Genomic DNA, 27,345 nt, shown 5'->3' with positions numbered 1-27,345 from the left:
TTTGAAAAGTTACATCAGGATGTCCCGATGCTCTCTTAGTGACACTCTTTTTAATTTTTTATCAGAACACGAGAGAGAGAGCACGAGGAACGTCGTTCTCTTTGATCTCCACAGTAAAATCAACCTGAAGCACAAATCTCGACTGCACATTGGACTTCTTGTCTGAGTTACAATCCACTGAAATGCTGCATCACTGAACTTTAATGTGAGTTTGGTTTTTATTTTCTCTTTGACAAGTAGTCACTACATGTACTCCAACAGGAAGAGTACTAATACCACACTGTAGAAATACTCTGTTACAGTAAAAGTACTAATACCACACAGTGAAAATGCTGTAACAGTAAAAGTAAAAATAACAGACAATATAAATACTCTGTTGCAGTAAAAGTACAAACACACTGTGAAACTACTCTGGTACAGTAAAACTACTAATACCACGCTGTGAAAATACTGTTACAGTAAAAGTACTAATACTACACTTTTTGTTACACTGTTGATTGGTTTGTAAAGATAGTGACATAACGCAGTATAACTCTGCAGTATTTCTACCAGTAAATAACTTGTTTGATGATTTTAGTTTAAATCCATCTGCAGCTTGAAATGCAGCTCAGGTTCAGAGTGGTGTTCTGTTTACATGTTTTGTCATGAATGCTTCAAAGTCGATCATTAAATATGTGAGAAGATGAGCTGAGGAGCCAAGAATTAGAAACGTCAGTGTTTTCAGACGGGGAGCAGCTTTTAACTGAGGCTCCATTTTAAAGGAGGAAGCAAAGCGCTGCTCCTCTTCCTGGAATGACGCAACACTTGATAACTCCTCCCTCCTCCTCCTGCTCTCACACAGCCAGCTCCACTCTGTTCATGTGTTTCCTTGTTCCCTCCCCTTCAGATCTACACTTTGAAGACGGCTGTAACCAACATGGTGGTGAAGTGCAGGAGCTGACAGACTCCATTCACTGCAGAGACACGAGCTGTTCAGATCAGAGCTCGAACGAGTTTACCTTCTCACAAAGTGACACTCACACAGTCGTTGTTACTGAGAGGTGAAATGGCGCAGAAAGGAGTTCAGCTGGACCGGGAAAGCTTCTCTTGTTGCATCTGTCTGGATCTACTGAAGGATCCGGTGGCTATTCCCTGTGGACACAGCTACTGCATGAACTGTATTAAAACACACTGGGATGAAGAGGATGAGAAGAAACTCCACAGCTGCCCTCAGTGTAAGCAGACCTTCACACCGAGGCCTGTCCTGGTGAAAAACACCATGTTAGCAGATTTAGTGGAGCAACTGAAGAAGACTGGACTCCAAGCTGCTCCTGCTGATCACTGCTATGCTGGACCTGAAGATGTGTCCTGTGATTTCTGCACTGGGAGGAAACTGAAAGCCTTCAAGTCCTGTCTGGTGTGTCTGGTCTCTTACTGTGAGAAACACCTTCAGCCTCATTATGATGTGGCTCAATTAAAGAAACACAAGCTGGTGGACCCCTCCAACAAGCTCCAGGAGAACATCTGCTCTCGTCATAATGAGGTGATGAAGATGTTCTGCCGTACTGATCAGCAGTGTATCTGTTATCTCTGTCCTGTGGATGAACATAAAGGCCACGACACAGTCTCAGCTGCAGCAGAAATCACTGAGAGGCAGAGAGAGCTGGAGGTGAGTCGACTAAACATCCAGAAGAGAATCCAGGACAGAGAGAAATATGTGAAGCTGCTTCAACAGGAGGTGGAGGCCGTCAATTACTTTGCTGATAAAGCAGTGGACGGCAGCCAGAAGATCTTCACTGAGCTGATCCGTCTCATGGAGAAGAGAAGCTCCGATGTGAAGCAGCAGGTCAGATCCCAGCAGAAAAGTGAAGTGAGTCGAGTCAAAGAGCTTCAGGAGAAGCTGGAGCAGGAGATCTCTGAGCTGAAGAGGAACGACGCTGAGCTGAAGCTGCTCTCACACACAGAGGATCACAACCAGTTTCTACACAACTACCCCTCACTGTCACCACTCAGTGAGTCTACAGACGCATCCAGCATCAGGATCCGTCCTCTGAGCTACTTTGAGGACGTGACAGCGGCTGTGTCAGAAGTCAGAGATAAACTACAGGACGTTCTGAGAGAGAAATGGACGAACATCTCACTGACGGGGAATGAAGTGGATGTTTTACTGCCACAACCAGAGCCCAAGACCAGAGCTGAGTTCCTAAAATATTCACGTGAACTCACACTGGATCCAAACACAGCAAACACATGTCTGTTATTATCTGAGGGGAACAGAAAAGCAACATTCATGAGTCATCAACAAGAGTCGTATTCTAGTCACCCAGACGAATTCATTTATTATAGTCAGGTCCTGAGTACAGAGAGTCTGACTGGACGTTGTTACTGGGAGGTGGAGAGGAGAGGACTAGGAGTTGATATAGCAGTCGCATACAAGGATATCAGCAGAGAAGGGTCAAATGAATCTGGATTTGGAAACAATGACAAATCTTGGGCATTATATTGTCACTATAACAGTTATATCTTTTTGTACAACAAAGTCCAAACTCCCGTCTCAGGTCCTCAGTCCTCCAGAGTAGGAGTGTACCTGGATCACAGTGCAGGTATTCTGTCCTTCTACAGCATCTCTGACACCATGACTCTCCTCCACAGAGTCCAGACCACATTCACTCAGCCTCTCTATGCTGGACTTTATCTTTATTGGGAAGGAGACAGTGCTGAGTTGTGTAAACTGAAGTAGACAGAAGTCCTTTAAGGGTTAAACTCTCTGTTTGAACTCATTTTGTCTCCATGTTTGTTGCTGGCAGCTGATTGTTGTGGCGTTTCTTCACTGCACAGAGATCAGCTGTCAGTCAAACATTGTGGGCGGTACTCTGACATCTTGTCATCAGTTGTTGTGTAAATGTTTGAGTTTCTTTAGGTGGAGCTCCTTCCTGTGTCTGTTTAGCCATGGAGGCTATCACTGCTCATGATGATGTTTGTTTACCTGAACTGACATTTCTCTGCATGAACATTTAAACTTCTCTGAGCTCTAAATGTTTGAATATTTGTGTTGATGCTTTTATTTTGTTGTTTCTCTTCCACTGCATGAATCTTAAGAGAGAAAACACCAGACCTTCATTTATCCGAGATGTTTAGTTCTCTTTGTGTGCATTTGTGAATGAATCTCTAACTGATCAAGAGTCATTTAACAGACTTTACTGATGGTGTGAACAAACTGAATGTTTACATGATGAATAAACAAACATGAACAAAGTATTTTCTTCTTGTCTTCATTCCAGGGTTTCATACAAAGCTGATGGACAAAATATGAAACTCATAAGAGAGAATAACTGAGTCAGTTTTCGTCCTGAAACTTACATTAAAAAGTGTTTAGAGTGCTTGTTGCAACATTATATTCATAACATGAGGCCACTAATGTGTATCTCCCTGCTTCGGGACTACATATGAGAATTAGCTCAGTAGCTAACTCATTTATATTAAGGTGGTCACTGAAATGTTGATTAATGACCACTGCTCCTGGAAAATAAATGAAATCAAACAATTAGAAAAGGACAAACATGAACTGTTTAGAAGCTTACTCAAAAGTGAAAAGTTTGAATTTCAAGTTAAACTTGAGACGAAACAAATAAGTTAATAAACGAAATAAATAAATACATAAAATCATGTCAAAATCTGCTGATCTCCAACATCACCACCAGGGGGACCCAGAAGCCTTTGGACCGTAGACCTCACATCCCAGAATCCTTTGCGTCCGGGTATTGTTTTTCTCCACTTCATATTCCTGCTACCAACTTCCGGTCCGAGTTCACAGAAGAGGAAACCGATGACTCGTCTGCTGCGTTGAAGCTGAAACCTGCTGTTCGGTACACTCTAAACCCGTTGAAGGAGCGAGTTTGACCGGTAAGGACTCAAATGGAGACTTTTAAATAAACAACCGTTTCAAAGACGTGACTTCAAGCTAACGAGCTAGCTTAGTTGCTCCGTTAACGTTACACGAGCCGTTGGTAAACACCGCTGCTCTTTATTATGTCATCCTTGGTGCAGCTGGTCGGTTCTTGTCCTCGTATCTCACTTTGTTATGTTCATTATTGTGCTCGTACGTCGGGCTAGTGGGCTCAAACATGCTCATGAATCCACAGTGGTGCTGCTGTTGTTGACCTCTCTGTCTCGGGCTCTTTGCGTTTCCTGCTGCAGTTTTTATCTTATAATCTGAAATGTCAAGTTGCTAAAGCAATGCAGAGAAATTGCCCCGAGTGCAGATTTAATAAGACATTAGCAGTAAGTACATGTACACAAGTACTACATCAAATATCGAGGTACTTGTGCTTTATTGGAGTATTTCTATATCATGCTAACACCTTCGACTCAACTTCATTCCAGAAGCAAGTATTATTCTTTGTAGTCCACATTTATTTGACATCTTTGTAGATTTAGATTATGGAGACATAATATAATTCCCCTGATCAATTATGATATATTATTATAGGTTGATCTACCTGGCAGCATATAACGTAATTAGCTCCACGTTAACAGGTACAACATTTAAGTGATTAATAAATAAATGCAGCAATACTTATATTTATAATATTGAAATCTGCCATTCTGCATTGTGAGTACTTTTACTTTTGGTATTCTGAGTATATTTTGATGTTTTTGTACTTTACTTTTCATTATGAAATAGCAACAGCCAATGAGGAGGGAGCGACCGACCAATGGTGTAACGTCATTACTGCCCCTCCCCACTTTGCTGCTGTCCAATCACATGAAAGCTGGTTAACTCCTCCCTCTTCTTCTTCCTGCAGTGAAACACAGCACGCTCACACAGTCTCTGCCACGAGGAGAAAACGGCTCAGGAAGGAGTTCATGTGGACCAGGAGACCTTCTCTTGTTGCATCTGATCTCCTGAAGGATCCGGTGACTATTCCCTGTGGACATAGCTACTTGTGAAAGAACGCCAAGAGTGAATACACGATTTTATTTTTGTTCTAATCTTCACTGCATGTTAAAAAAGACAGAAACATTTACTGTCCCTTTAAGAGAAAACCCCTCCTGCTGGAATGCAGGACCTTGTCGTCTTGTTCCCTCCCCCTCACTGATATGCAAGAGTGAATATGGGTCTAACCAACATCTGATAGGACAGGAGGAGCCCCATTCAGTGAAGATCAGGAACAAGAGGCAGAGAGTTTGAGTTGAGCCAGCCAGTCTAGAGAAACTCTGTCAAGTCACTGTGACAAGTCGATATGGATCCGAAAAGAATTAAACTAGACAAGGAAGTCTGCTCTTGTTGCATCTGTCTGGATCTACTGAAGGATCCGGTGACTATTCCCTGTGGACACAACTACTGCATGAACTGTATTAAAACACACTGGGATAAGAAGAAACTCCACAGCTGCCCTCAGTGCAGGCAGACCTTCACACCGAGGCCTGTCCTGCTGAAAAACACCATGTTAGCAGATTTAGTGGAGGAGCTGATGAAGACTGGACTCCAAGCTGCTCCTGCTGATCACTGCTATGCTGGACCTGTAGATGTGTCCTGTGATGTCTGCACTAGGAAACGGAAAGCGTTCAAGTCCTGTCTGGTCTGTCTGGTCTCTTACTGTGAGAAACACCTTCAGCCTCATTTTAAATCTCCTGCCTTTAAAAAACACAAGCTGGTGGACCCCTCCAACAAGCTCCAGGAGAACATCTGCTCTCGTCACGATGAGGTGATGAAGATCTTCTGTCGTACTGATCAGCAGTGTATCTGTTATCTCTGCTTAATGGATGAACACAAAGGCCACGACACAGTCTCAGCTGCAGCAGAAAGGACTGAGAGGCAGAGAGAGCTGGAGGTGAGTCGACTAAACATCCAGAAGAGAATCCAGGACAGAGAGAAAGACGTGAAGCTGCTTCAACAGGAGGAGGAGAAAATGAATCTCTCTGCTGATAAAGCAGTGGGGGACAATGAGAAGATCTTCACTGAGCTGATCCGTCTCATGGAGGAAAGAAGCTCTGATGTGAAGCAGCAGGTCAGATCCCAGCAGAGAACTGAAGTGAGTCGAGTCAAAGAGCTTCAGGAGCAGCTGGAGCAGGAGATCACTGAGCTGATCCGTCACATGGAGAAAAGAAGCTCCGATGTGAAGCAGCAGGTCAGATCCCAGCAGAGAACTGAAGTGAGTCGAGTCAAAGAGCTTCAGGAGAAGCTGGAGCAGGAGATCACTGAGCTGAAGAGGAACGACGCTGAGCTGCAGCAGCTCTCACACACAGAGGATCACAACCAGTTTCTACACAACTACCCCTCACTGTCACCACTCAGTGAGTCTACAGACACATCCAGCATCAACATCTGTCCTATGAGCTACTTTGAGGACGTGACAGCGGCTGTGTCAGAAGTCAGAGATGAACTACAGGACGTCCTGAGAGAGAAATGGACGTACATCTCACTGATGGTGACTGAAGTGGATGTTTTACTGCCACAACCAGAGCCCAAGACCAGAGCTGGATTCCTAAAATATTCACGTGAAATCACACTGGATCCAAACACAGCATTCACAAAAGTGTTATTATCTGATGGGAACAGCAAAGCAACATTAATGAATCTACAACAGTCTCATTCTATTCACCCAGACAAATTCACTAAATGTCATCAGGTCCTGAGTAGAGAGAGTCTGACTGGACGTTGTTACTGGGAGGTGGAGTGGAGAGGAAGAGGAGGTGATGTGGCAGTCTCATACAAGAATATCAGCAGAAAAGGGGACTGGGCGGAATGTAGATTTGGATGGAATGACAAATCTTGGGCATTATTATGTGACAGAAAGAGTTTTACATTTTTTTACAATGGTGTCCAAACTCCCGTTTCAGGTCCTCGGTCCTCCAGAGTTGGAGTGTACCTGGATCACAGTGCAGGTATTCTGTCCTTCTACAGCGTCTCTGAAACCATGACTCTCCTCCACAGAGTCCAGACCACATTCACTCAGCCTCTCTATGCTGGACTATTGCCGTTGACGTTTGGAACCAGTGCTGAGTTGTGTAAACTGAAGTAGACAGAAGTGCTTTAAGGGTTAAACTCTCTGTTTGAACTCATTTTGTCTCCATGTTTGTTGCTGGCAGCTGATTGTTGTGGTGTTTCTTCACTGCACAGAGATCAGCTGTCAGTCAAACATTGTGGGCGGTACTCTGACATCTTGTCATCAGTTGTTGTGTAAATGTTTGAATGTCTTCAGGTGGAGCTCCTTCCTGTGTCTGTTTAGCCATGGAGGCTATCACTGCTCATGATGATGTTTGTTTACCTGAACTGACGTTTCTCTGCATGAACATTTAAACTTCTCTGAGCTCTAAATGTCTGATGAATATTAGTATTGATGAATTAGTATGTTGTTTGTTCTCTTGGGTCTTAAGAGAGAAAGCGGCAGACCTCCTTTATCCTCCACACTTTGTTCTCTTTGTGGACATTTGTAAAGAAATCTATGGTCACATTGACTTGTTTGTCCAAACCAAATCTGTTGTTGTTGTGAGGTATTGTAGAAGTGTAATGATCCTGATCATAATCAATAAGGAGATCTTCCATTCTTCTCTTTTACATGCTGACATTCTGCTCAAACTCACTGATTGTGTGGATGAAGTGAATGTGAAGATGAAATCATTGAACAAGAGTCATTGAACAGACTTTACTGAAGCTTCACATGATGAATAAACCAACATGAACAAAGTCTTTTCTTCTCCTCTTCATTCCAGGGTTTCATACCAAGCTGATGGACTAAATGTCACACTGATATGAGAGTAGAACTGAGGCAGTTTCCCTCCTGTAACACCACAAAGTTCAGAGTTCATGTTTAGAGCAGAAGAGTAGTGTTGGGATTTGACCATGTGCTCTGAACAAAGGGGCTTGCAGGGCCTGCAGAGCAGTCAAAAGCCTGATTTGGGTTTAAGATAACATCAATCTCCAGGAGACGTTAAGTTGCACCTAAGTGTGAGTTTTCATCAAAACTCACACTGAATAATAGAAGCCTTCCTGCAAAAGGAAGAAAACGCATTCTTCAGAGAAAGAGAAGGACAAATTCTCTTTCCAATCAAGTCGACATTTGCCGGTCGTAAGGAAGAAAAATGTATTTAACCTCCGAGGGAATCCAGAGTTCAACCAAGAACCACATCGACCGCAACAAAGTCATCTCAGAGTAAGAGGATTGTGCCTTGGCAGAGATAGTGTGTTCATTACCTTGTTTTGTTTAAGTTACTGTTTTGTCAGAACGTGTTCTTGTGTATGCTCACGGACCACAGAGGTCCATTAGTGCTGTGAAGAGACTACTGTGTTCCGTACAGCTTGTTAGATCCTGGGGTACTTCTGGCCCGATACGGGGCTACTTACTGACTCAGCTCTCTGTTAAAAGATTGTCGAGCTGGTGTTCTTGCGAGGGAACTCTCCTGGCTCTGCTAACTGCCGTTACTCCCGACGTCTACCCTGCTTCCTCCGGTCAGAGCGAGCTCGGCCGAGGGGCCACCCTGACCCCGGGCGCTCCTACCAGTCGCGTCGGTTATGGCAGCTTCCCTCTTCTGGATCCGTGCTCTTGGTAAATGCCAGGTTAGGTTTTAACGGCTAGGATCACTTCTAAAACCGTAAGGGATTGTTAAGTGGATTCGGTCTCTAGGATAACCTTACAGAACTCAGTTGTTAGACATACAATGGATTTAACTTTTTACTGCCACGAGGAACTTTCACTACTTGAGCAAATAAATGCACTTGAGAAATTTACTTTAAATGTAGATTAGATATTTATTGCAGGTTATATTTAGTTAGTTAGCAAGGGTTAAGCTACAGCTCACGTAAAATGTTACTATACTTGATTTGTTACTTTAATTTTCTTCTTAGATTATACTCATTCGTTTTAGATGCCGAGACAGCTCGGTTGGAGCTGGATCTTCAATGGTGCGATGAAAAGGTTATTTTGGCGTTGTTAGGAGCGAAGGTCCGGCCGGACCCTCGGCCCTCCTGCCCTCGCAGCGGAGTCCGTTCAACAGTCCTCAAGGCTCAGTACAAAGTCTTTATAGGACTGCCGCGGTTCTCCGTTGTTCAGTTGTTAAAGTCGAGCAGTGGGGAGAGGAAAATCTCCGTCTTTCAATGTTTGTCCACGAACAGCGGTCTTCTTTCCGTGAACAGAGACGAAGTCCTCGAATACTTCAGTGGCGATCGTCCGTATCTTCTCAGAGCGTCTGGGCGGCTCGTGCAGAAATCCCGTCTTGCTGTTTGCAAGTTACTTCTTTTATAACACTTTTGGGCTGCCTCTCCCGTCTCTCCCCCCTCTTCCCCAACACGGCCTCCCTCAGCCCATGATGAACATGACATCATTGATTTGGTGCATGTGCTTCGAAAAGTACCTACATTTTGTGTGTGTGCATGAGGAAATCACCCCAACTTCCCTGTCTGGGCGCTTACTTAATCAAGCTCTGCGCGTGTCTGGGTGTTCAACATCTGTTGTACTTCCCCTTTTCCTACACTCACACATTTCTAACACGGATTAGTTATCATAATCACAGTTACAGTTGTTACTCACTTTACTTAGTACACATTTGCTTATAAAATTATTATTGATCTCATCCTTTATCATTATTGTGCTTTGTGTCTTTTCTTCTCAACCATCATTATTTCCCCATCCCTTGAAGCCAACACCCTGCTTACTTCCTCTTTCTCCGTACTTTCTACACTCAGACTGCACTATACTCAGATACACATATTATTATTATTATCAGGTTTACATTTGTTAAATCACTATGTATTAAACATTCGTTATGTAACGATCATACACTTTACCTTTCAATTACACTTTAACTGTTGATTTCTGAGTATATGCTTCATGCTTTTTATATCCTGACCTTCCCCTGATCGTGTAGTAAGTATCCAAGGCGGCTTTCTCTGTGAGCTCAACTCTTCTCGACAAGCTGCAATAGTGTTATGTTAGATCAGACACCGCGAGTGAAGTTGGGAACTTTGACTTTATCATTTAACCAGAACCGCGGCTGGCCGACTCTAAGTGCGTCAGTCGGGATTTTGTGTGATAAGTTAACGGTTTCCGTTTTTTTACGGCGGTGAGGATCTGCCTTGTTTTAAGTGTCCCTCCCCCCTCCCGCTTTTTTTCTCCTATTTTACTAACACACACGCACACAGTCACATACATATACTGGTTTATCTAACTATCTCAGACAGGTGTGTTAAAATGCGGTCTCTATTGTAGCCACTGTTAGATCCGGGGGTTTTCCTTGGCCCGATACGGGGCTACTTATTGACTCAGCTCTCTATTACAAGATTGGCGAGCTGGTGTTCTTTCGAGGAACTCGCCTGGCTCTGCTAACTACCGTTACTCCTGACGTCTTCCCTGCTTCCTCCGGTAAACACGCACTCGGCCGAGGGGCCACCCTAGCCCCGGGCGCACCTACCTGTCGCGTCAGTTATGGTAGCTTCCTCTTTTGGGTCCGTGCTCTTGGTAAATTGCCAGGTTTGGTTTTAACGGCTTGGATTACATATAAAGCCGTAAGGGTTTGTTAAGTGGATAGGTCACTAGGATAACCATTCAGAACTCAGTTGTTAGACATACATAGATTTAACTTTTTACTATCACGAGGAACATTTACTACGTAAGCAAAATGAATGCACTTGAGAAATTTACTTAAAATGCAGGTTAGATATTTATTGCAAAATATATTTAGCAAGGGCAAAGCTTCAGCTCACATAAAATAATAATACTTCACATAATTTCTTACTTTCAATTCTTTGATTATACTCATTTGTTTAGATGCAGAGTCCGCTCGGTTGGAGCTGGCTTTGGGTGCGGTGAAAAGTTATTTTTTGGAGTTGTCAGGGGCGAGGGTCTGGCCAGACCCTCCTCGCTCCTGCCTGCTCGGCAAACGACGCCCGTTCAGCGATCTTCGAGGCTCAGTACAAAGTCTCAAGGGCGGCTGCGGTTCTTTCGTTGTCCAGTTGTTAAAGTTGAGCAGGGAGGATAGGTGGTTCTTCGTCTTTCAATCTTTGCTCATGAAGGGCCGTCTTCTTTCTTTGTTCTTCGTTCTCGGTTGGATTCTTCATTCTCGGTTGGACCTTCCTTCTCGGTTGGATCTTCCTTCTCGGTTGGATTCTTCCTTCTCGGTTAGATTCTTCCTTCTCGGTTGGACCTTCCTTCTCGGTTAGATCTTCCTTCTCACTTGGATTCTCCTTCTCACTTGGTTTTCGGTCTTGCTTCTCTCATCTTTCTCCTCAAAGGGCCGTCTTCTTCTCTCTTCTTTCTTCTTTCTCGCTTCTCGATTCTTTTCTTCTTTCTTTTCTTCATTCTTGCTTCTCGATTCTTTTCTTCTTTCTTTTCTTCATTCTTGAGCAAAGACGAAGTCCTTGAGCATCTGTAGAGCGAAGTCCAGGGTCCTCTCAGGTGGAGCACTAGGATGGCTCTTACGACGTTATCCTCTCGTCTGGTAGCGGGTCACTTCTTTTATAATACCTTTGGGTTATCTTGACCCCCCCTCCTTTCTCACTCGGCACCTGATCCATTCTTCATCATAATGTGTGTGTGCTTATGCTGTGGATGTGTGGAAATCACCTTGCCTTCCGTAGGCCTGATCTTGCAATCCTAACGTCTCTGCATCTTCACTTCCCCTTTCGCTCGCACACACCCACATTTCTAACTCAGATTGGTTATCAGATCACAGTTACAATTGTTATAATCAGTTACAGTTGTTAATCGCTTTATTTAGCACACGCTTGCTTTAAAATAATTATTAGATTTCATCCTTCCTCATTATTAAGCTTTGTGCCTGCTCTCAACAGCCGTTATTTCCACATCCCTTCAGGCCCTCACCCTGCTCACTTCCTCAATTTAAACACTCACTCAGACTGCACTTTTACTTAGATACAGCTATTATTATTATTATTATCAGGTTGACATTTGTTAAAATCCCTTCACATTTGTTATGCAATTCATGCTTACTTTAAAATAATTATTAGATTTCATCTTTTAACTCTTAATTTTACGCTTTGTGTCCCTTTAACCTAATTTACAGGCCTACCATATATTCCTCATTTAAGGCTGGTCCTGGGATCTCAACTCTTTTTGACACCACGCGTCATTTTGGAGTCACGCATGAGACTACCCCCTCCATTTTGATAGTCCTATCTACCCCGCCATATTGTTTGTAGTCCCAAGTGGCATGGCCACGTTTTAGGTTACATTCCACCATTGTCTGGATAGTTTCTCGCTTCTCCGCACACATACATGCACACACACACACACACACACACACACTCTCATCACCAATTGTTTGTTGATTTTAGATAGGAGGCTTGTGATTGTGTAGTAGTAGTTGTTAGTTTTAGATATTATTCGACTTGATCATTATTATTGGAATTTAATAAACTCCATTGAGCTGATCCAGCTGTGATCAGCTGATCATCCATCATCAGAAACGAATCACTTCACATGATGCTTCAGAGGAAAGAACGTATTGTGTCTCTTCAAGCATATTTCCTCGTTTCCTCTCTCCTTGCATGGTTTTCCTTGTGAGGGAAACGTCGATGTACCACAGGTGTCACAGTGTGTATATCTGAGATTTTAAAGTTCTTTTATTTTGAAAAGTTACATCAGGATGTCCCGATGCTCTCTTAGTGACACTCTTTTTAATTTTTTATCAGAACACGAGAGAGAGAGCACGAGGAACGTCGTTCTCTTTGATCTCCACAGTAAAATCAACCTGAAGCACAAATCTCGACTGCACATTGGACTTCTTGTCTGAGTTACAATCCACTGAAATGCTGCATCACTGAACTTTAATGTGAGTTTGGTTTTTATTTTCTCTTTGACAAGTAGTCACTACATGTACTCCAACAGGAAGAGTACTAATACCACACTGTAGAAATACTCTGTTACAGTAAAAGTACTAATACCACACAGTGAAAATGCTGTAACAGTAAAAGTAAAAATAACAGACAATATAAATACTCTGTTGCAGTAAAAGTACAAACACACTGTGAAACTACTCTGGTACAGTAAAACTACTAATACCACGCTGTGAAAATACTGTTACAGTAAAAGTACTAATACTACACTTTTTGTTACACTGTTGATTGGTTTGTAAAGATAGTGACATAACGCAGTATAACTCTGTAGTATTTCTACCAGTAAATAACTTGTTTGATGATTTTAGTTTAAATCCATCTGCAGCTTGAAATGCAGCTCAGGTTCAGAGTGGTGTTCTGTTTACATGTTTTGTCATGAATGCTTCAAAGTCGATCATTAAATATGTGAGAAGATGAGCTGAGGAGCCAAGAAGAAGACACGTCAGTGTTTTCAGACGGGGAGCAGCTTTTAACTGAGGCTCCATTTTAAAGGAGGAAGCAAAGCGCTGCTCCTCTTCCTGGAATGACGCAACACTTGATAACCCCTCCCTCCTCCTCCTGCTCTCACACAGCCAGCTCCACTCTGTTCATGTGTTTCCTTGTTCCCTCCCCTTCAGATCTACACTTTGAAGATGGCTGTAACCAACATGGTGGTGAAGTGCAGGAGCTGACAGACTCCATTCACTGCAGAGACACGAGCTGTTCAGATCAGAGCTCGAACGAGTTTACCTTCTCACAAAGTGACACTCACACAGTCGTTGTTACTGAGAGGTGAAATGGAGCAGAAAGGAGTTCAGCTGGACCGGGAAAGCTTCTCTTGTTGCATCTGTCTGGATCCACTGAAGGATCCGGTGGCTATTCCCTGTGGACACAGCTACTGCATGAACTGTATTAAAACACACTGGGATGAAGAGGATGAGAAGAAACTCCACAGCTGCCCTCAGTGTAAGCAGACCTTCAGACCGAGGCCTGTCCTGGTGAAAAACACCATGTTAGCAGATTTAGTGGAGCAACTGAAGAAGACTGGACTCCAAGCTGCTCCTGCTGATCACTGCTATGCTGGACCTGAAGATGTGTCCTGTGATTTCTGCACTGGGAGGAAACTGAAAGCCTTCAAGTCCTGTCTGGTGTGTCTGGTCTCTTACTGTGAGAAACACCTTCAGCCTCATTATGATGTGGCTCAATTAAAGAAACACAAGCTGGTGGACCCCTCCAACAAGCTCCAGGAGAACATCTGCTCTCGTCATAATGAGGTGATGAAGATGTTCTGCCGTACTGATCAGCAGTGTATCTGTTATCTCTGTCCTGTGGATGAACATAAAGGCCACGACACAGTCTCAGCTGCAGCAGAAATCACTGAGAGGCAGAGAGAGCTGGAGGTGAGTCGACTAAACATCCAGAAGAGAATCCAGGACAGAGAGAAATATGTGAAGCTGCTTCAACAGGAGGTGGAGGCCGTCAATTACTTTGCTGATAAAGCAGTGGACGGCAGCCAGAAGATCTTCACTGAGCTGATCCGTCTCATGGAGGAAAGAAGCTCTGATGTGAAGCAGCAGGTCAGATCCCAGCAGAAAAGTGAAGTGAGTCGAGTCAAAGAGCTTCAGGAGAAGCTGGAGCAGGAGATCTCTGAGCTGAAGAGGAACGACGCTGAGCTGCAGCAGCTCTCACACACAGAGGATCACAACCAGATTCTACACAACTACCCCTCACTGTCACCACTCAGTGAGTCTACAGACGCATCCAGCATCAGGATCCGTCCTCTGAGCTACTTTGAGGACGTGACAGCGGCTGTGTCAGAAGTCAGAGATAAACTACAGGACGTTCTGAGAGAGAAATGGACGAACATCTCACTGACGGGGAATGAAGTGGATGTTTTACTGCCACAACCAGAGCCCAAGACCAGAGCTGAGTTCCTAAAATATTCACGTGAACTCACACTGGATCCAAACACAGCAAACACATGTCTGTTATTATCTGAGGGGAACAGAAAAGCAACATTCATGAGTCATCAACAAGAGTCGTATTCTAGTCACCCAGACGAATTCATTTATTATAGTCAGGTCCTGAGTACAGAGAGTCTGACTGGACGTTGTTACTGGGAGGTGGAGAGGAGAGGACTAGGAGTTGATATAGCAGTCGCATACAAGGATATCAGCAGAGAAGGGTCAAATGAATCTGGATTTGGAAACAATGACAAATCTTGGGCATTATATTGTCACTATAACAGTTATATCTTTTTGTACAACAAAGTCCAAACTCCCGTCTCAGGTCCTCAGTCCTCCAGAGTAGGAGTGTACCTGGATCACAGTGCAGGTATTCTGTCCTTCTACAGCATCTCTGACACCATGACTCTCCTCCACAGAGTCCAGACCACATTCACTCAGCCTCTCTATGCTGGACTTTATCTTTATTGGGAAGGAGACAGTGCTGAGTTGTGTAAACTGAAGTAGACAGAAGTCCTTTAAGGGTTAAACTCTCTGTTTGAACTCATTTTGTCTCCATGTTTGTTGCTGGCAGCTGATTGTTGTGGCGTTTCTTCACTGCACAGAGATCAGCTGTCAGTCAAACATTGTGGGCGGTACTCTGACATCTTGTCATCAGTTGTTGTGTAAATGTTTGAATGTCTTCAGGTGGAGCTCCTTCCTGTGTCTGTTTAGCCATGGAGGCTATCACTGCTCATGATGATGTTTGTTTACCTGAACTGACGTTTCTCTGCATGAACATTTAAACTTCTCTGAGCTCTAAATGTTTGAATATTTGTGTTGATGCTTTTATTTAGTTGTTTCTCTTCCACTGCATGAATCTTAAGAGAGAAAACACCAGACCTTCATTTATCCGAGATGTTTAGTTCTCTTTGTGTGCATTTGTGAATGAATCTCTAACTGATCAAGAGTCATTTAACAGACTTTACTGATGGGATGTGTGAACAAACTGAATGTTTACATGATGAATAAACAAACATGAACAAAGTATTTTCTTCTTGTCTTCGTTCCAGGGTTTCATACAAAGCTGATGGACAAAATATGAAACTCATAAGAGGGAATAACTGAGTCAGTTTTCCTCCTGAAACTTACATTAAAAAGTGTTTAGAGTGCTTGTTGCAACATTATATTCATAACATGAGGCCACTAATGTGTATCTCCCTGCTTCGGGACTACATATGAGAATTAGCTCAGTAGCTAACTCATTTATATTAAGGTGGTCACTGAAATGTTGATTAATGAGCACTGCTCCTGGAAAATAAATGAAATCAAACAATTAGAAAAGGACAAACATGAACTGTTTAGAAGCTTACTCAAAAGTGAAAAGTTTGAATTTCAAGTTAAACTTGAGACGAAACAAATAAGTTAATAAACGAAATAAATAAATACATAAAATCCTGTCAAAAGCTGCTGATCTCCAACATCACCACCAGGGGGACCCAGAAGCCTTTGGACCGTAGACCTCACATCCCAGAATCCTTTGCGTCCGGGTATTGTTTTTCTCCACTTCATATTCCTGCTACCAACTTCCGGTCCGAGTTCCCAGAAGAGGAAACCGATGACTCGTCTGCTGCGTTGAAGCTGAAACCTGCTGTTCGGTACAATCTAAACCCGTTGAAGGAGCGAGTTTGATCGGTAAGGACTCAAATGGAGACTTTTAAATAAAGAACCGTTTCAAAGACGTGACTTCAAGCTAACGAGCTAGCTTAGTTGCTCCGTTAACGTTACACGAGCCGTTGGTAAACACCTCTGCTCAATATTATGTCATCCTTGGTGCAGCTGGTCGGTTCTTGTCCTCGTATCTCACTTTGTTATGTTCATTATTGTGCTCGTACGTCGGGCTAGTGGGCTCAAACATGCTCATGAATCCACAGTGGTGCTGCTGTTGTTGCTGACCTCTCTGTCTCGGGCTCTTTGCGTTTCCTGCTGCAGTTTTTGTGTTAAAATCTGAAATGTCAAGTTGCTAAAGCAATGCAGAGAAATTGCCCCGAGTGCAGATTTAATAAGACATGAGCAGTAAGTACATGTACACAAGTACTACATCAAATATCGAGGTGCTTTATTGGAGTATTTCTATATCATGCTAACACCTTCTACTCAACTTCATTCCAGAGGCAAGTATTATTCTGTGTACTCATCGTTTAGCAGTAGTAGTAGTGTGGATGTAGCCTTCAGTCTGATGGTTTCTCCTTTAGTGACATCCTAACCTTTAAAATGAAAGTATAGGAAACAGTAACTAATGAAGAAAACATGCTGCAAATCAGAGAGAGTCACCAAATGCATAAAGTTGCTGCAGGAAGTGCACAACACCGTGAAAGCTGGTAAAAGTAAAAAGTGATGGGACACGCTTAAGTCAGCTATTCATCATTAAAAATGAGCTCAAATGTAGTTAAGTTGTGTATATATGAGCATTAGCTAAATCCAATACTGACGGTTAAAATGTGTAGTTTATTTCTGTAAATAATCGTGACCAAGAAACGTACTGAGAGGGACGTTTTACAGTTTAATAAAAACAAGTAACTCGCATGTCTCATTCACATCTAGTTTGGCCTTCTGTTCCATAATTATCAGATTTAGTCTTCAGCTTTAAGAAGTTCCTCTCACCATCTCTGAACTGGGAGGACTGGTTTTGTTGCTGTGAGTGAACAGCTTGTGTCTCTGGTGATATTTGGTTGTTTTGAGTGGATGAATACTCCCCTTGTGACTTTACTTACTTTCTCGTTGTACTTGTGTATACACGTGTATAAGTACCCTCTCTTGCATGGGATGTCCCGTTATAAATAAAGCTGAACGATACTTGAGTCATGAAATGAAACAATAAATTCTTTTTTTTGTCTTAGAAATACTTCCCTAAAAAACGGTCAAATCCAGTTCTGTGGGGTTATAAAAGTCTTGTGTCATTAAAGAGGAAGCTGGAGGAGAGTTGTACTTTCAAGGGAAATTACAGCGTTTGTTTTCACTCGTGGGAGTTACAGTATGTTTGCTGAATGGCCATTTTACATTCTTCTCTCTAGATGAGTCACGGTCCTTTAGTGCTCAACCGGTTCAACGGTGTCCGCGCTGCACATTTTTAAACTCTTCTTGTGTGTGAAGGCGTTAAACGTGATGTCAGCTTTCGCTTTCTTCAACATTCTTTCAGATGTTATGTAACGTCCTGTTTTCTCTGCGGTGAAATTTTGTGTTTTTGTCTTAAGATTTGTTAAAAAATGGTAGAATCAAGCGCAGTATCCTTTTAATTTCTTAATGCGATATAATACCGTGTTATATTTTCTACCAGATTTTTGTGGCCACAGATCACGGACAAAACTTTTTGTGCAAATTCTGACACTTTCACTCAAATGTCAAGTTGGATAAAACGATGAAGGGAGGACATTTTGGATGCAAACTGTAACTTTGCTCCCAGTCGCTCAGTCTTAGTAGATCACATTGACGCTTAAACCTCTGGATCATTTACGAAGTGCAGCTCTCAGTTCAGTGTTCACATATTATATTACATTTTCATATTTAAAAAAATGATTCTTTTGACAAGTTTTTGTAATGGATTGAAGATCATGAGATGATAAACGGATACATTTTGTGATTTAAAAAAGTAATTGATTGATTTATCCACTGAAGTAGCCGTTAAGATATAAGATCAGGAGACACAAGCAGTTTATAACGAGCACAGAGAAACAGCTGGATCCTGTGTCCACTGGTCTCTTAGCTTCTCTGTATTAGAGAAGTACAGTCAGAGCAGAAGAGCAATTAGTTTCACTTCCTAAAACACAGGCATCATAACGTGATGTGGCCAAAGGTCAGAGCACTCAGACAATGACAATAACACTGTTATGCAACACATCGGTTTATAATATTCATGTTAGCAAGAAGAAATAATGCAGAAGAACCGTTTTCAGTTTTTCAATAAAGCAGTTAAGTTAAATCTATCGGTGCATCTCTAGTGATGGAAAACTACTTGAAATGTTTCCGTGTCTTCAGTGTACAGAGGATGAATCATCGTGTCTGACCTCCTGCTCCATCCTTCCTCCCTGCAGATGCAGTGATGAAGTTAACCTCCACGGAGCGAGTCCACATCCACTAAAACCGGCCTCCTGTGACTCCACCTTCTGTTGACCGGCGGGCGGCGCTGGCCCCGCTCGCGGCGGTGCTGGTGGTGCTGGTGGTGCTGGTGGTGCTGGTGGTGCTGGTGGTGGTGCGTGACCAGAGATGGACAGCCGATGCAGCAGCAGCGCCGATTCCCGGCTGACCGGCAGGAGGGTGGGCTCCATCAACAGCACGGCCCTCTGCGCGAGGGTGGAGTCGTACGACGCCGGGCAGAAGAAGTGCATCTCGGACGTGAGGAGGACCTTCTGCCTCTTCGTCACCTTTGACTTCCTGTTCATCACTTTGCTCTGGATCATAGAGCTCAACGTAAGACCGTCGTGTTCGTTTGATTCACGAGTGTTGATGCAACGTGTATCACTTTTGGGCTGTTTTATGTTACCATCAGTTTTGCTTTGTGCTAACGTGTTCACACAACAGTTCAGCTGACCAGCGTCAGCATGTTGTGCAGCACTTTGTCCAATCCTCCCTCAGGTACAGCCTCAGCTGCACACACACACAGTCTTGGCTTGTTACGGTCAGAAGTCTTTGTTTGAATTGTGTCGAGGACGGAACAGAAAGCAGGTCAGGATCCATAAAACCTCTGAGCCCCGAAGGAGGAAGTGATTTTTACTGCGGCACACATTCCCAGAACGCTCCAGTTTCCGCACACACACACACACACACACACACACACGCACACACACACTGTTTGTATAACTGTATTTAGAGGAACATTACGTGTTGAACATTAACTCTGCTCACGTACATAGATGTGAACTTTTCGTGGTCTCTGTGACTGTAAAGCCTGCTGGACTAGAACTCTAATGTGAGCTCAAACGGGTTTCCTGCAGAGCTTTCTCTTGTAACTGGAACGTTACGATTCCAATCCAGCATGAAACTACAAGTAATCAAGTTATTTGTGGACAAAAGTGGTCCGAGCACCAGAGTCCTTTTTTGCAAAACTCATTTTTCTGCAGCAGGGTCAGTCTGACAGTCTGCTGCGCTCAGTCCTGGTTCTGGTTCTTAGGTGCCTCCCTTCCCTCCAGCGGGCTCAGCTAAATATGAACCGTAGTTCTCTTGTGTATGTAATGATACGTCTCTGTTGGCTGACACACCTATTGAGTCCCTGGATTACCGTAAGATAAAGAGAAATGCATAATGTAGCGACAATAGCGGCGGAGACGACGAGGCAGCTGAACAAACCAGATCCAGTCAAACAAGTCCGATAGTGGGCGTTCCTTTGGAACTTTATTAGGCACCCAGAGTGTCCTGCAGAGTTTTATAGCAGCCTCCTCTCCTAGAAGTGTGTGTGTGTGTGTGTGTGTGTGTGTGTGTGTGTGTGTGTGTGTGTGTGTGTGTGTGTGTGTGTGTGTGTGTGTGTGTGTGTGTGTGTGTGTGTGTGTGTGTGTGTGTGTGTGTGTGTGTGTGTGTGTGTATATGTTTATATATATATATATAGTTCGTCAGTGAAATCTACTTTTTTATTAAAATCATTTTTATTAAAAAGTATTAATATGAACCTGTGTGAATGTGTTCTCATCAGTACTTTGTGTTTAACAGGTGAACGGTGGCATTCAGCAGCAGCTGGATAAAGAAGTCCTGCACTACGACTACCACGCCTCCTTCTTCGACATTTTTGTAAGTTCTTCCTTTTTCTGCACATTTATTTCAATCTATTTATTGTTTTATTTATTTATTTTCTCAATGTCGCGTGTAGCATAAAGAGACGGACACGAGAGTGTGACACAATATGCAGACATTAACACATCAAACTGATATTTTTTATTTCTCCTCCCTCTCCTCCCTTCCCTCCCTTCCCTCGCTTCCCTCCCTCTCCTCCCTCTCCTCCCTCTCCTCCCTCTCCTCCCTTCCCTCCCTCCCTCTCCTCCCTCCCTCCCTCTCCTCCTTCCCTCCCTCTCCTCCTTCCCTCCCTCTCCTCCCTTCCCTCCCTCTCCTCCCTTCCCTCCCTCCCTCCCTCTCCTCCCTTCCCTCCCTCCCTCTCCTCCTTCCCTCCCTCTCCTCCCTTCCCTCCCTCTCCTCCCTTCCCTCCCTCCCTCTCCTCCCTTCCCTCCCTCTCCTCCCTCTCCTCCCTTCCCTCTCCTCTCCTCCCTTCCCTTCCCTCCCTCTCCTCCCTCTCCTCCCTTCCCTCCCTCTCCTCCCTTCCCTCCCTTCCCTCCCTCTCCTCCCTCTCCTCCCTCCCCTCCCTCTCCTCCCTCTCCTCCCTTCCCTCTCCTCCCTTCCCTCTCCTCTCTCTCCTCCCTCTCCTCCCTCAGCTCCTGGCGGTCTTCCGGTTTGCCATCCTGATCCTGGCCTACGCTGTCTGTAAGCTCCGTCACTGGTGGGCCATCGCAGTGAGTTCTCTCTGTTCAAAGACTGTGCTGTCGTATTTGTGCCAGCAGAGGGCGCTGCTGAGAGGAATAACGCATTCTGTCTGTGAGCTTTAATCAAAGTCTTTTCTGTTTGAGGATGAGTGTGTTGTTGTTGTTGTTTACCTGAATGTAAATGTTCTAGATCGGTTCTTCTATCTGCCACTGATTGAAATAAAATATACTTTATCATCCTCATTCATTCATACGTCTAAAAAACTAGTGGCATTAAACCATGAAACACCAGATACAAGTGGAACTAAATGATGAAATATGATGAAAGATAATACAGAAACAAATGAGGATGACTAAACATTCCACAGTTTTGTAAAAAATACAACCGACTATAAACTAATATTGCACATAAATATTACACCAGAATATTCAACCGTAAAGGTAATGCATGTTTCCTCTGTTCCACAGATCTCGACTGCAGTCTGCAGCTTGTTCTTGATTGTTAAAGTCATTTTATCAAAGGTAAGAGTCGCACATCAAAACAATCTAAACGACTCGGTTCCATATCTTCTTTTCAGGAACGTGATATGAATGTTGTTTCTGATCAGAGGTCTGTACGTCTGGCTGCTCCACCTGCTGCTCATCATCAGAACTACACTCACGATGCAATGTCCTCAGTAATACAGAGAAAACCCAAAGAAACGTACTAAACACAGCGTCAGCTTGGTGCTGTCTGACTTTTTTCTAATCTCATGAGAATAAAGTGTGTGTGTGTGTGTGTGTGTGTGTGTGTGTGTGTGTGTGTGTGTGTGTGTGTGTGTGTGTGTGTGTGTGTGTGTGTGTGTGTGTGTGTGTGTGTGTGTGTGTGTGTGTGTGTGTGTGTGTGTAGCTGCTGTCTCAGGGGGCCTTCGGGTACCTGCTGCCCATCATCTCCTTCGTGTTGGCCTGGATAGAAACATGGCTGCTCGACTTGAAGGTTCTGCCTCAGGAGGCCGAGGATGAAAAGAGTGAGTCACAGTACTACTGTTACTGCTGCAGTACTCCTGCTAATATCCAGGAGAAGTATTTTGAGTATTCTTTACTTGAACAAAAGTACCAGTACGTGGTTTTTTAAATACTCTTCACGACTCGTTACATGTAAAAGTCCTGCAATTAAAAATACTATTTAAAAATGTAGTGGAAAAGAACTGTAAAGTAGCAGTAAAGTATTAGTACCTGAAAGATTTCACTTATGAATCAGTTTGACATCCTGGTATATTATTAAAACACATATTATCGACTCTTCTGGCTTTCAGTCCGATCATATATCTTCAGGGAGTGCAGTTAGTGACCGTGTGGGCTCCATTGTTAGCGTATCGCTGACAGCTTGAGGTAGTAGCAGCAGCAGGGGGCGGAGCTTAGCCAAGGGTCGATTACTGCTGTTGCTGCTGCGTTCATGTCTCCTCCTCCTCCTCCTCCTCCTCCTCCTCCTCCTCCTCCTCCTCCTCCTTGTGTTTCAGGATATCAGTCCATCATGGACGCCACAGAGCGAGCGCCTCTCATGTGTCCGGGTCCTTTATCTGACGGACAGTTCTACTCTCCACCAGAGTCTGTGGCAGGTCTGTGAACTCCCATCAGCCCCCAAAATATCTCCTGCTCGCCGGAAATACTTTTATTTGTCCAGGGTTTTTTTTTAGATACGTGTCTGAGATTTTCTGCCAGTCCACAAAAAACTATGAAAAATGTGAGACATTTTGTTTCATGAATAAAAACTAAATGATGACGTGAGAGAGGATAACAGACGGTCAGCTCCTTTATTTGACAGAATATACTGTTGTTTTTTATGACTATTTTCTTACATTCTACGATATTCTGTAACTCCTTTCGACCAACTATAACGTAACCGTTTTAGAAATCGTATTCTCTGACTTTTCATGATTTCATTCGACATGCTGTACTATCATCTTTTTGGGGACTTTTTCCGACTAAACTGACTTTTCACACACTTTGACGTTTTCTTACTTTTTAAACCGTATTTTGACAGTTGGCTACCTACGTTTTGCCGTTTTTAATCTTCACACTGATTTGTTTGTGTCTCTTGTTCAGACTCTGACGAGGAACTGGATGATAAACATGATCCAGAAAAAGGGCTCATTCAGCAGGCGATCGAACAGGTTTGTAGTGACGCGTCGTGTTTACGATAGTTGCCACCTTCACCCAAATCACGAACCTCATTTTGATCATTTTCATTTTTAATTCTCCTCAGGATCTCCACCTCTGAAGGTTTTGACTCTTGTGCTACTGAGGGACAATTCTGCCTTACACATTCTGCCATTTTTGTCTTTATTTTAAAATATGTTTTTGTATCTCCATCCCCGCCAATGCACGGCTGTTTCTGACGTCAGTCCTCTGCATGTGCACCCGGGACCGGAAAAGTGCCGCTTAAAAAGCAACTTCAGCATCACGACCTGTTAACTTTCCCTTCATATTTAATAAACTCTGGAGCGTCGAGGAGAATCGATGTTCATGAATATTACACACAAAATTATACACTGTGTCCCAAGAGCGTGAAAGTAATTAGATTTGCTGTATTTCAGTATTTTACTAAACCTTCGGCAAAAGAACACGCTGGGGTTTGAAGTCACTGTGAAGGAAAGTGCGCTCGCTCCAGAGTCTCTGCATAAAAAAAAAATGATTTTTTCCGGCCAGTATTGAGCTCACGGACCACTCAGAGGCGTAATATTTAAAATGTGCTGCGCTTATTAACTGAGAAACATATTTGATCGCTTCCAGGACTTAAAAAGTGGAGAAGCAGCTTTGCACGGAAAAACATTCGTGTCAAGATTTTAGGAATATTATCTGCTTTGGAAAGAGTGAAGTATTATTTTACTTCTACACTAAAGGAGCCGTTGATGTCCAGCACTTACACATGAAGGTTTGAGTTGCTCGCGATGAACTGTACACTGTACACTGCTCACATACAGCTGCTATCAGACAGTGTGAGCTCAATAAGAGTTAAAATGATTACATGTACATATCTTCATGCACGCTTTGCAGGCCGAGTGGTTTTGTTTTTATGAAGCGCTTGTCTAAAACACAATCATTAAAATGTGAAATCTTGTGTGGTTGTTTACTTTGTTTTTTGCATCATTGTTCTCCTGAATGACAGAGACTCAGAGTTATGAGTATATTAATTATAATATTTGTAATATTGTTAATCGGTAAAGTAACTCGGGCTATCCAGTGACTGTAGTGGACTAGAAATTACTTTTACTTTTTATTGAAATCTTTATGACAAAGTATTTACGATAACTTTATTTTAAATGATGGCATGCTATGTTTTACCATAACACTATTATATCTTTATGACATTCTATACCCGACACTTTTTAAAGAAATGTTATGGCATTATACACGATGACAGTTAGTGCAGTTTTTACATCATACTGAACTATTTTGGGAACATGTTTCCCATACTAACGTATTTAGACATTGCAAACTAAACCATCGCTTTTATGACTTAGATTTATTACATTACTTTTTACTGTTTCCACAGACTATACGAAGACTTTTCAAAGTTCTATATTTATTTTGTTTTGACAGACTATATTGTGACATGCTGTACTGACTGTTTAATGTCTGTAATGACATCTTTTCCACACGCTACTCGACTCATGATTTATTTACGAAATATGACTTTTTTCGACACGCTATACTATGATTTTTTTTTAATGTCTTTAATTACATTTATCAACATTCTATGACATACCATAATAAGTATTTTTGTGCAAAATATATTTTCAAAACATGTTTCAACATTCTATCCATCAACATGTTCTTCCGGATGAAGTTCTTTTTGAATGCACTAAAATAAAACGCCGTTTTGTTTTTCTTGTTGGCAACATTATGCAACACATGGTTGCATCGTTGTGCAACCATGTGTTGCATAATGACACTAAATGGTCCCAGAACCTTTATTACTTTTCTATGACATTTTTCATCACACGATACAACTACGTTTTTATGACATACTATACTATGGCATATTATACTATAAATTTAATAATATCTTTTATGATGTACTATACTATATGACACATTTCATTGCATTCTAAATGCTATGACATTTTTTTAGAAGTATTTACAGCATACCACACTGACATGTTTATGAAATACAATATATTAAATAAATGTCTTTATGCCATACTCCACTATGACATACTATATGATAAACTATAATACGACATTTGTACGGAGAATCAAACCCATAAACCAGCAGACTCTGTAATACTGTTTTATTATTTTTTCACATTTTCATTGACAGTCAAGTAGCCAAGGCGTCTGTAAACGGTGCGTCCACAGATCTACATTAGCCCGTCATCAGTGCAGCTTTCAGTCAGTCACAAACACGTTCCTCTTCAAATAAATACAATACTGATTTTTTTATAATTTCTTTTTAAAGAAAAGAAGTAAACTGAATATTCTAACCTACGTCTGCCTGAAGGCGCTCACGCAGATCCAGAGCACGTGTCTGTTGTCACGGTGTGGAAATGAGGCCACAACACGCCAGGAAACGACCGCACGACACACGGCGGGAAACGACGACTCCTTCGACCCAAAGAGGAGAGAAACTAGAGACGCTGCGGAATCTGGTGTCCACAAACGTCCGTGGATTCAGAGGAAATCATCAACATGAGGGTGAAATACTCAGACCAACTGCATGACGCATTAGTGTTTCTGAGCTGATGCATTTTCAGGATATTATTGGTCTCTAAACCTGTAAAAAAAACACAAATGATGTCCAAATTCTTCTTTTTTCAGCTTAATTTAGCAAAATGATGATGTTCGCTACTCGATCAGAGCGCTATTGTTGCTGATTAACATGCTGAATCTCAGTTGTTTTACAGTATAAATACACAAACAGGAAATGTAAAGTTGACGATACATATCTTTTCAAAGCCGCTGAGTTTGTGCCGCATCTTGCCCGTTTGTCACACCACTGAATGAGGCCTTGGATCAAGCCTTAAAGGGGGAAAATTATATTCTATATTTACCTTATTGTCAACAAATCCAACTAAAAGACCAAAAAACATAAATGAATGTTGTTCCTCCTCTTAATATATGTTCTTCCCTCGTGCAACAGAACTCCATTAAACACACCAATGAGCCTCATGGCGTCACCATGAACACAAACACACCCGTTCATTCAGACCCCTGAAGTCATACAAATACCAAATGTGGATTAATCCGCCGCTGAAAGTAGTCCCCCAGCAAAAAGATTTGAAAGAGTTACGGTAGAGTTTTTTGGTCTTTTTATGGGATTTGTAGACAATAAGAAACATAGAAAACCAAACAAAGAAAAAGGAGCTCAACGGGGAACTAAGAAGCTAAAATAAATAAATAAAGAGGAATTACAGAGCAGGCATCAGGAAGGTGGACTCAACATTTCATCCCCTCGAGTGTCGCTTGTGAAACAGGAATCGTCACACAAACAAAATGAAGGTGAACAGAGAAGCAGGCCACCGGGTGGACCAGCATCTCCGCGCTTCACGAACTACAGAGTGCACACTGGTTTGTATTCGTTGTTTCCTCACATGAAACCGGAATGTCGGGTTGCGTGGTTCTACTCTACGGTCTCTACTGTATATATATATATATATATATACTGGAGAACATTTACTAAATGGCTTTTGTGTCACGGGATTGCTTTTTTAAGTTGCCGTTTTCAAACAAAGACGGACGAAAAGTCCCAAAAAGGTGCTGATCCTACAGATCCACCTGCTGATGAAGATCATGTGATCTGATCGAAAGTCATGTGATCGAACAGCTACGCAATCAAGCTGGAGGCGAAATTGTTCATTTGTATTTTAAAACAAGTTGCAACATAATTTCTGGCAGATTTTTTTGTCAAATCAGCGTTTTTAGACACAAACACTCGATAGGTTGACGTTTTTCTCTACGTTGTAATAACCGATCGTTGAAATGACGGCAGCATGAATTCTTCTGCACATGAACGACCTCGTCTACCGGGAGCGATCTCGTGCTAACACCATGAGTCAACTGAAGAACACTCAAAGTTCTGAGAATCGATCGAGACAGACACAGCTTCTCAAACGTGAATAAACTGAATAAACGTGGACATTTTATTCAC

The 27,345-nt window shown here is 42.7% G+C and overlaps 2 protein-coding genes across 5 annotated transcripts in view; both read left to right on the top strand.

The window, feature by feature from the left end:
* The window catches only part of stard3nl (STARD3 N-terminal like), a 33,067-nt gene extending 8,752 nt beyond the window's left edge, over positions 1–24,315 (top strand). The window contains exons 1-9 of one of the 4 annotated variants that reach the window (XM_079285226.1): positions 3,852–3,882; positions 18,846–19,221; positions 20,455–20,532; positions 21,168–21,245; positions 21,684–21,737; positions 22,105–22,222; positions 22,715–22,813; positions 23,301–23,368; positions 23,461–24,315. In XM_079285226.1, the coding sequence (XP_079141352.1) occupies positions 19,018–19,221; positions 20,455–20,532; positions 21,168–21,245; positions 21,684–21,737; positions 22,105–22,222; positions 22,715–22,813; positions 23,301–23,368; positions 23,461–23,475 (714 nt within the window). In that variant the 5' untranslated portion in view covers positions 3,852–3,882; positions 18,846–19,017 and the 3' untranslated portion in view covers positions 23,476–24,315. Of the gene's footprint in view, positions 1–3,851; positions 3,883–16,340; positions 16,450–18,845; positions 19,222–20,454; positions 20,533–21,167; positions 21,246–21,683; positions 21,738–22,104; positions 22,223–22,714; positions 22,814–23,300; positions 23,369–23,460 lie in introns of those variants that run through there. The other 3 variants (XM_079285224.1, XM_079285225.1, XM_079285227.1) reach the window with 3 other exon arrangements.
* LOC306789731 (uncharacterized protein) lies at positions 84–15,732 on the top strand. Its single transcript, XM_079285807.1, has 6 exons — positions 84–205; positions 887–2,715; positions 4,785–4,909; positions 5,218–6,990; positions 10,746–10,778; positions 13,523–15,732. The coding sequence occupies exons 2-6, from the start codon at positions 1,046–1,048 to the stop codon at positions 15,280–15,282; spliced, it is 5,361 nt and encodes a 1,786-aa protein (XP_079141933.1). The 5' UTR covers positions 84–205; positions 887–1,045; the 3' UTR covers positions 15,283–15,732.
* Positions 24,316–27,345: the final 3,030 nt, after the last annotated feature.

This window comes from Melanostigma gelatinosum (genome assembly GCF_949748355.1).
Source record: "Melanostigma gelatinosum genome assembly, chromosome: 15".
NCBI lineage: Eukaryota > Metazoa > Chordata > Actinopteri > Perciformes > Zoarcidae > Melanostigma > Melanostigma gelatinosum.
The sequence above is the reverse complement of the archived record's forward strand: the minus strand, read 5'-3'. Positions and strand labels throughout refer to the sequence as shown.